The sequence below is a fragment of the Oncorhynchus nerka genome, linkage group LG15 (assembly GCF_034236695.1).
Source record: "Oncorhynchus nerka isolate Pitt River linkage group LG15, Oner_Uvic_2.0, whole genome shotgun sequence".
Classification (NCBI taxonomy): domain Eukaryota; kingdom Metazoa; phylum Chordata; class Actinopteri; order Salmoniformes; family Salmonidae; genus Oncorhynchus; species Oncorhynchus nerka.
In genome coordinates this window covers 29,246,911-29,256,760 of record NC_088410.1, presented here as the reverse complement: position 1 = coordinate 29,256,760, position 9,850 = coordinate 29,246,911, and the positions used below count along the sequence as shown (strand labels likewise).

Genomic DNA, 9,850 nt, shown 5'->3' with positions numbered 1-9,850 from the left:
AACCAGGATCTTACAAATTCTGGTCTGCAGACAGAGTAATATAATTAAATTGGGTTATGTAACGGGAGAACATAATTCTCTAATCAACGCCAAATCTTTTCAGTCTCCTGAGGGGGAATAGGTTGTCGTGCCCTTTTCACGACTGTCTTGGTATGCTTGGACCATGCTAGTTTGTTGGTGATGTGGACACCAAGGAACTTGAAGCTCTCAACCTGCTCCACTACAGCCCCGACGATGAGAATGGAGGCGTGCTCGGTCCTCTTTTTCCTGTAGTCCACAATCATCTCCTTAGTCTTGATCACGTTGAGGGAGAGGTTGTTGTCCTGGCACCACAAGACCAGGTCTCTGACCTCCTCCCTATATACTGTCTCGTCGTTGATGTTGAACAGACCTACTGCTGTTGTGTCATCCGCAAACTTAATGATGGTGTTGGAGTCGTGCCTGGCTGTGCAGTCATGAGTGAACAGGGGGTACAGGAGGGGACTGAGCGTCACCCCTGAGGGGCCCCAGTGTTAAGGATCAGCGTGTCGGATGTATTGTTACCTACTCTCACCACCTGGGGGCGGCCCATCTGGAAGTCCAGGATCCAGTTGCAAAGGGAGGTGTTTAGTCCCAGTGTCCTTAGCTTAGTGATGAGCTTTGAGGGTACTATGGTTTTGAACACTGAGCTGTAGTCAATGAATAGGATTCTCACATAGGTGTTCCTTTGGTCCATGTGTGAAAGGGCAGTGTGGCGGTATGCAAATTGGAGTGGGTCTAAGGTTTCTGGGATAATGGTGTTGATGTGAGCCAGGACCAGCCTTTCAAAGTACTTCATTGCTACAGACGTGAGTGCTACAGGTCGGTAGTCATTTAGGAAGGTTACCTTAGTGTTCTTGGGCACAGGGATGATGGTGGTCTGCTTGAAACATGTTGGTATTACAGACTCAGACAGAGAGAGGTTGAAAATGTCAGTGAAGACACTTGCCAGTTGGTCAGCACATGCTTGGAGTACACATCCTGGTAATCCGTCTGGCCCTGCGGCTTTGTGAATGTTGCCCTTTTTAAAGGTCTTACTCACATCGGCTGCGGAGAGTGTGATCACACAGTTGTTCGGAATAGCTGGTGCTCTCATGCCTGTTTCAGTGTTACTTGCCTTGAAGTGCCTGTGATAGTTTGCAAGCCCTGCCACATCCGATGAGCGTCAGAGCCGGTGTAGTATGATTCGATCTTAGTCCTGTATTAACGCTTTGTCTGTTTGATGGTTCGTCGGAGGGCATAGCGGGATTTCTTATAAACTTCCAGGTTAGAGTCCCGCTCCTTGAAAGCGGCAGCTCTACCCTTTAGCTCAGTGTGGCTGTTGCCTGTAATCCATCGCTTCTGGTTGGGGTATGTACGTCCGGTCACTGTGCGGGGGACGTCATCGATGCACTTATTTATGAAGCCGGTGACTGATGTGGTGTACTCCTCAATGCCATCGGAGGAATCCCGGAACATATTCCAGTCTGTGCTAGCAAAACAGTCATGTAGCTTAGCATCTGCTTCATCTGACCACTTTTTTATTGACCGAGTCACTGGTGTTTCCTGCTTTAATTTAGAATTATGGTCAGATTTGCAAATTGGGGGGCGAGGGAGTGCTTTGTACGTGTTTCTGTGTGTGGAGTAAAGGTGGTCTAGAGTTCTTTTCCCTCTGGTTGCACATTTAACATGTTGATAGAAATTAGGTAAAAACGGATTTAAGTTTCCCTGCTTTAAAGTCACCCGGCCACTAGGAGCGCCACTTTTGGACGAGCGTTTTCCTGTTTGCTTATGGTGGTATGCAGCTCATTGAGTGCGGTCTTAGTGCCAACATCGATCTGTAGTTGGCACTCATCCAATTTCTTTTCCAGTACTACGGATGGCAAGGGCAGATGAGCCATCCTCACAAGGCACCCCTATCTCTTTCCACAATATCTTTGCCTTCTCTTCCTCGTGCGAATGATGGGGATGAGGGCCTGTTTGCGTGTCTGGAGTAAATATCTCTCGTCCGACTCATTAAAGAGAATTTCTTCACCCAGTTCAAGGTGAGTAATCGCTGTTCTGATTTCCAGAAGCTCTTTTCGGTCATAAGAGACAGCAACATTATGTACAAAATAAGCCATCCTCTCCAGCGCCAATTACAGGATCAATCATTCAATTAGCAGGGTAGAAGCATGCATAATAATCAATGGAGGCTCATTGTCACACCTGTGAAAAGTTGAACCATTCTCCCTTACAAGTCAAAGTCTTCAGATTTTACTGACAAAAAAATGTTTAACAATTATATTACATAGGATTTTTTTCTACCAATGTACACAATCTACTCCACATTTCCAAAGTAAAAGAACAATTATAGAACATTTTCCAAATTTTGGGAGGGATCACTCCATTTAAAAGAAAACTCATTATTTATTTATCTCCCTTTTTGTGCATATTCTAATACTTTACCGTCAACGGATAATATATGTATATAAAAATAATGTTGACACTAGGATATAAAAGCATGCTGATGTCATTGACATTGAGATAACGAGTCAGATCTGCCTCTGTGTGCCATTGTATTTGACATGAATAGCTTTCCAAGAGGTGTTGAGTGTTCCAGCCTCAGTCCTGACTTACATTTCAGAGACAAGGAATGAATATTGCTGTCCATCAATTAATTACAACTCAATTTACTGAGCTTGAACAATTTTGACAAAAACAATGGGTAAATGTTGCCCTAAGACAGCTTTTCCCAAACTCGGTCCTGGGGACCTCAAGGGGTGCACATTTTGGATTTTGTCTTAGCATTATACAGCTGATTCAAATAATCAACTTAATCATCAAGCTTTGATTATTTGAAGCAGCTGTGTAGCACTAGGGCAAAAACCAAAACGTGCACCCCTAGTTTGGTAAACGCTGCCCTAGTAGTTGTTTAAAGTTGGTAGAATCTTATTCAAAACAATTCATAGCTGTAATGGCTGCCAAAATTGCTTGGGGTGTTTTAAAAATATATAATCATTTGAAAAATGTTCTGTAATGGCCTGTAAACCTCTTCCGCCCTCTTGGGGTACAAAATGGCAGCTACACCAAGACAGTAAAGCATTTGCAAGAGATGCTCAGGAACTCTTTCATGCTGACACAGGAGTATTTGCCAAAGCCGAAGGAATGCAAATGTCTGGACAAAACGTCAACTGGTATAGTGTTCAACAATTGAAGGTTAATACTGGACAATTAACTGTAAAGAGATGCCAAATCTATAATGACATTCAAATGGAGAAGAGCGTCATGAGGAAACATGCTTAAGTGGTTGTTAAAATGCAACAGAAGTTCCACCCCCAACCCGGACCCAAATAAATGCTTATTTGAAAGTTACCTGAAAAATTATTTTTCAAATGTAGGCCGAAACTACATTGAAACATGTCAAATAATTTCCTATAGTCTATTTGAAAAAGTAAAAATATTTCCAAATACCAAACAGACCAGGGTTCAACTGCATGGGAGTATATACACTGAACAAATGTTTACTAAGTTACAGTTCATAAGGAAATCAGTCGATTGAAATACATTAGGCCCTAATCTACATAGTTCACAGGACTGGGAAGGAGCACAGCCATGGTGGGCCGTCCCTCACCCACCAACTTAGGAACTAGGCAGAGCAGGGCTCAGAAATACTCCAGTTTCAGCTGTCTGAGTGGCTGGTCCCCGATGATCCTACAGGTGAAGGTTAAGGTCCCGGCTGGTATTGTTACTCGTGGTCTGCAGTTGAGGCCAGTTAGACAATGCTCAGTTCTAAAATGTGCAGCAGTTTATGGTAGTAAAATTTACAAAATTCTGCACACTCCCTCAATTTAGACATCTGTGGTCTTGTGTGACAACTGCTTATATAAGAGTGGCCTTTTGGGCCCCATCACAAGGTCCACCTGTGTAGTGATCATGCCATTTGATCAGCTTCTTGATTTGCCACACCTGCCAGGGTGATGGAATAGCTTGGCAAAGGAGAAATACAAACATGGATTTCAACAAATGTGAACACTTGAACAAAGCTTTGTACTTATGGAACATTCCTGGGTTCTTTCATTTCAGCTCATGAAATTAAGTTCACATGTTGGATTTATATATTTTGGGATTTTAAAATTGCATACCAAAAATTTCCAAACACATTCCAATATTCAACTACTTCAAATAACATATCCCCAAATATGTATGTCTGAAAGTAATCAACTTTAATATTTCAACCCAGTTCTGCCTGTATCTCTGCAGCCATTTTAAAGAACTGAATCCACATGATAGTTTAAAAGTTTATTTTATCAAAAGAACTGTCTACTGCTCAAAACCTCCCAACAGCACCTAAAACAATGAGGGAGAAAGCTATTATTTTCAGAAATTTGTGCTCATAATATATTAACACATGAAACATTAAGAATTAAGCAGAGGGACTGAATACCTTCAGTAGCCCCGTCGTTGAAGGTTTCCATGCTCCATGTTTTATTTTTAGCATGGTCGTCATGGGCCATCGTCGTAAAATGACTGGTCACAGTTTGTGCGTGAGCTATGAGAGCGTTATCAGATCAGTATTAGTCAAACCATAATGTCAAATGGTGGTATGAATGCCCGCATTAAGTCGTCAAAATGGCTTCCCATTCCCCATTCTCTAATGCGCTCAGATGAAAGGGTTGGTGACAATGAGACAAGACTGGTCATGAACCAGGCCTATGCCCCTGAACAGGTAGTTAACCCACTGTTCCTAGGCAGTCATTGAAAATAAGAATTTGTTCTTAACTGACCTGCCTAGTAAAATAAAGGTAAAAAATAATATATATGCTCACCGGAGGGTTGTAGAGAAGGAGAAGGACAAGAGCCGGCACAGCATGAGCAAACCGCAGCTTCACCATACAGTGCCACCCACCTAGGACAATCACAAGAAATATTAGTTAACCCTCATAGCAAGGAGTCCCTCAGAACTCAAGTCAATCACTCAGGTGAACCTACTTTTAGTCTTTGTGTCATAGTTGCAGGATTTGAAACTTGGAGTTGGAGTGACATTCCCTGTAGTTATTTCACAGTGCAAGTGGAGTTTCTGGAAGAAAATAAATGTACGTTCTTTAAGGTGCATTACTGTAGGCCTATAGTATTAAAGAAGCAAACCATCATGATACGTTGTTTGGAGATTCACACGTGAGTCAGACCTGATTGTCCAGGCCCTGGAAGATGAAAGCTCCGACAGTGAACCTCAAAGCATTGTTGGTTGTGTGTGACAGGAACTTTGACTGGACAGTATTCTTGCCATCCACCATGCATCTAGTGAAGAGAAGATTGTGTACTTAACACTGCAATTCGGGACAAGGTTCACTCGCTGGTTCTTATTCTGGCCTTGTAAACCAGGGACTGAGTTACAAGAGACACTAGGGCTGTTTACACAGGCAGACCGTTTGGATTTCTCTTGGTTGAGGTTTAACAGCACTTCACATCCAATATATTGCATTACCACCCCCAACTGAATTATAGGCCCATGACACTTTGATACGAAACAGGAACCAAAAACACTGAATATTACCCTACTTTAACCTCATCTGATCCTTCCCCAGGCCAATGGGCTGAGAGGACAGGACACTACCATGCTACACACGATGTGCTAGTCCTCTGCACCTTACTGAAGCATACATGTCAGTCATTGGCCTATCCCTCTGTGCTGTCAGATCCCAGTCACAGGAATTCTCAGAATTGCTCTCCCTTGACCCACTCTACTTCACTCCCTCAGCACTACTCTGACGAGCCAACAAACATTTCTGATCCCCAGCAACATGTGCACCCTACAGTTGACCACTTTATCCAACGACCCTACACAACCCTCTATCCCATGCCCTTCTGCACACATCCACATCTTGGAATCTCCCTCCTACACACTGTGACATGACCATAAATGTTGCAGCTGAAACAGCAGTGGATTCACCACAAAAGCTCCAACAGGATAACTGATACATCCTAACATGAGCTTGTCAGGTAAAGACTCAACTCAAAAGGGCTGACAGTGACACACCGTGTCGCCACTGGGTCTGCGTCGCACCAAACTTCACACAGGAATCTAACTTCCATTGCGCACCATTGAAGGGAGTGACTTCTGGGGTGGCGCAAAGCAAGACTATACTAGTTGCGGCGCACAGAGCGCCTGCTCCCTCTGATCTAAAGAAACAAGTCCACTTCACCGACTCAAAAGCACACTCTTCCACCCCTGGGTCAGCCAAAAGACCTGGTTCCATCCTCTAAAAAAAAATCAGTCCCACTGGACCAAAATGCATCATCATAACCATGTCCATCAACGCAAAGCTCATGCTCCTCACAAACCTTTATATATCACCTCCATAACTCAAACTGGCATCTGGCCCACTTTCAACTTGACAGTCTTCCTCGACATACCCCTTTCCCTGTTATTGCTAGAGTCAAATTCAAACCCAACCTCTCCCTCCAATCCTCTTCCCTTAACCAATTACCCGACTCCTGAAAATAATCAATTTTCCCCAACCGAAATTTCTGTAGCCTTGGGAGACATGCTAAGCTCTGTACTCCTACGTCAAATGGCAATTTGACCAATCAGATAAGTTTAAAGACTTGATGCGATTGGTCTTTCAAGCAATTAGTGGACAAAATAGAATTAGGCTGCCTGTGTAAACTGCCCAGCTGTGGAATCTAGCCAATTAACAAGCAAGAAATGAACTACCATGAACAAAACAAAACCAGGCTAAGATAAATTGTAGTTCTGTAACAAAGTAGTTTTACCCATAGTTGTCGACCACAGTGTATTTGAGAGTGGAGTTGGGGCTAGCAGTCACATAACAGTTGTTAATATACACCCGCCGATGCAAAGAAATAGTGGGAACTTTGGCCTCAAAGTACATTGGTTGTCCAATGATATAGGTTGTATTTCCAGTGAGCTTGTTCCATGATTCTGAAGAAAAAGGATAGAATTAAAGTTCTTTAATAGAAAACAATATTGCAAGTGCATTCAGATTTAGGTGACATCTGTCAAGTCAACTCACCATCATAAGATATGAGGGTGACGCCAACCTTGGATCTAAGGGCCTTGAAGACTTTTCCCGCCAAACGAGGATGAAAGCCAAACTTGTAAGAGTGGTGGATCCTGTAGAAAATGGCCATTAGTGCAGTCAGACACTCAAATAATATCCAGACTAGCATACTACCTAGTAGGGAGCCATGTATAGGATATGCTAGTGTGGACATTGGAACGTAGCCACCAAATGTGAAATCATGATGAAGTGGTGGTTCACCGATTGTAGCGGCATTCGATGTGAACAGAGAATGGCAACTCCCTCACAATACCGCCTATGGCCTCTGGCTCGTACTTCAGCACGTTGGAGTAGGAAATATAGTCAGCGGTACACTGGAATAGGAGAAACAACTCTAAAAACCACCAAGACATCTGAACATAATCATTACAGCCATGGAAATACAATCCCTTCAGACCATTGCAATTTGACTGGATCACTCAAGGCATACATTTGATGTCTGAGTGAACGGGGATTGTATTTCTGATGGCATTGGTAGCCAACCTTTCTATGGAAGCTACAGCTTTTGATGTTGTAGAGCATGTAGTAGTGTTCCGCGGTGGATTGGTTGACTATGCATTTGTGGAGTTTAAGGTACTTGCAGGCGTCGGGGTTGGTGAAGGCGTCCTTTCTGATTCTCACATAAATCCTGTCGAGGTGGCACAGGACCTCAACCTTCTTAGAGTGAACTGGAGGAGTGGTGGGCGGAGAGGCGGTGGGCAACAGGATGTGCTTGACTGAGAGTGGCAGCGGCCTGAACTTCCCTTCAGGCTTGAAGACATTCGCTTGGTCCTCAGAAGCACGAATAGGGATGTATGCTGGTAGCTTCAGATAGTCTGGCTTATGAGAATGCTCCAACATGGGAGTGGCAGCGATTTGGGAACGAGATCTGACCTTGGGTTCAGAGTCGTCATCAAACCTCAACTTCTCACCCCACACAAACTCAGTGTCATTCCTGTCATCAACAGCTAAAAGGAAGCCCTTACCTGGCAAACCATAAGCAGAGTAGTAACTCATGAGCAAAAGCATCATTTTCACCACCATCTTGCCATTCACCACCAAATCTCTCTCAATAATCCAGAGCAGTAAAAAGTTGTATGAGAGAACCACCATTTGCTTGTGTGTTTTATATACTAGCTACAGCACCCAAGTAATTGCAACACCTGGTGATGACTTTAATCAGTAGCAGAATCAACCAATCAGCAGTCATCAGGGCCCAGTTTTTCAAAAGTTATATGATCATAGTTTCATTTTAAAGCAGCCATAAATCACTTTGTTGCAGGGAATGGACGTTTATTATGTTCAACAGGGAGGGGCAATTGAAAGTAAGATTCACAATAAAACATTTAATATTTGAAACCTTTCTGCCTGTCTATCTATGGGTAACAGGGTGACGTTACATTTGACCCACTGACATTTTCACCACAAAATGGGCCAAAAGAGTAGAACCAGCCCACCTGCTTTAATACTATAGTTTGACTATAAGTTGTTAAATATTCCTTCTGAAATATTTTTTTTAAATAAATTGTTTCACCACATGAAAGTGAGAGCTCAATTCAGAGTTGACCTTAAAATTAGGGACAGACACAAATGAATCACATTAAATTAATAATCTTCTGAAATTATTTTGTCAAAGCAGAAAAATAACAAAGCAACAAAATAACTAGGGCTTTACAATGATGGTGGACTCTTGGAGAAATGTTGGTATTAAGTAGGGTTAAAATCTTCCAAAGAAGTCAGAGGGTGTGCAATCACATGTCAAAATTAGTCATTTTGGCACTTTAGCAAGTCATTATTCATATTAAAAATCTGCTTATTGAATAATCCATGTGGTCTATATTTAAGGGCACTTCAATTAATATAACAGGCTTTTAAAATGCAATATCGGTGCACAATTTTGACCTTTCTTAAAATATCAAAGAGAAGCAAAAGGCACTCATTTTGTGGAACGACCCAACTGCTGGTAGCAGTAAATCACCAACCTTGGTTTTATACCTTTTCAAACAATTACACTCCAGGTGGCAGTATGCACCCTTTCAGTTTGTTGACCAACTCCAAGAGGTTTTAGAATAAGAAAATGGGCTACTTCAAAATGGAGATGAGATGGCCTCAACGTTGCTGCCCATGCTCTCACAGACACCATAATGGGACAGATACAATGTTGCGTCACAGAGAGAACAAGGAGCGAGATGTTTCACCATAAAATCTTAACTTCCAGGTTAGAGTACCGCTACTTGAAAGCGGCAGCTCAAGTGTGGCTGTTGCCTGTAATCCATCGCTTCTGGTTGGGGTATGTACGTACGGTCACTGTGGGAACAACGTCATCGATGCACTTATTGATGAAGCCGGTGACTGATGTGGTGTACTCCTCAATGCCATCGGAAGAATCCCGGAACATATTCCAGTCTGTGCTAGCAAAACAGTCATGTAGCTTAGCATCTGCTTCATCTGACCACTTTTTTATTGACCGAGTCACTGGTGCTTCCTGCTTTAATTTAGAATGATGGTCAGATTTGCAAATTGGGGGGCGAGGGGGTACTTTGTACGTGTTTCTGTGTGTGGAGTAAAGGTGGTCTAGAGTTATTTTCCCTCTGGTTGCACATTTAACATGTTGATAGAAATGAGGTAAAACGGATTTAAGTTTCCTTGCATTAAAATCCCCAGCCACTAGGAGCGCCACTTCTGGATGAGCGTATTTCCTTTAAACTGTCACACTCTCCCCGACAAAATAAATGTTGTCCCAACATTACCAACATTGTCTTCTTCAACAGTTTGTATGCACTGGACCTAGAAAATCCTCTTCTGTAAGG

The 9,850-nt window shown here is 42.8% G+C and overlaps 1 protein-coding gene across 1 annotated transcript; it reads right to left on the bottom strand.

Annotated features, from left to right (window-relative positions):
• Positions 1 to 4,272: 4,272 nt before the first annotated feature.
• Positions 4,273 to 8,132, bottom strand: LOC115143548 (zona pellucida sperm-binding protein 3-like). The gene is made up of 9 exons (XM_065001479.1): positions 7,545 to 8,132; positions 7,263 to 7,375; positions 7,014 to 7,114; positions 6,754 to 6,922; positions 5,166 to 5,277; positions 4,965 to 5,056; positions 4,806 to 4,885; positions 4,424 to 4,528; positions 4,273 to 4,326 (listed from the first exon to the last, which is right to left on the bottom strand). The coding sequence occupies exons 1-9, from the start codon at positions 8,082 to 8,084 to the stop codon at positions 4,307 to 4,309; spliced, it is 1,332 nt and encodes a 443-aa protein (XP_064857551.1). The 5' UTR covers positions 8,085 to 8,132; the 3' UTR covers positions 4,273 to 4,306.
• Positions 8,133 to 9,850: the final 1,718 nt, after the last annotated feature.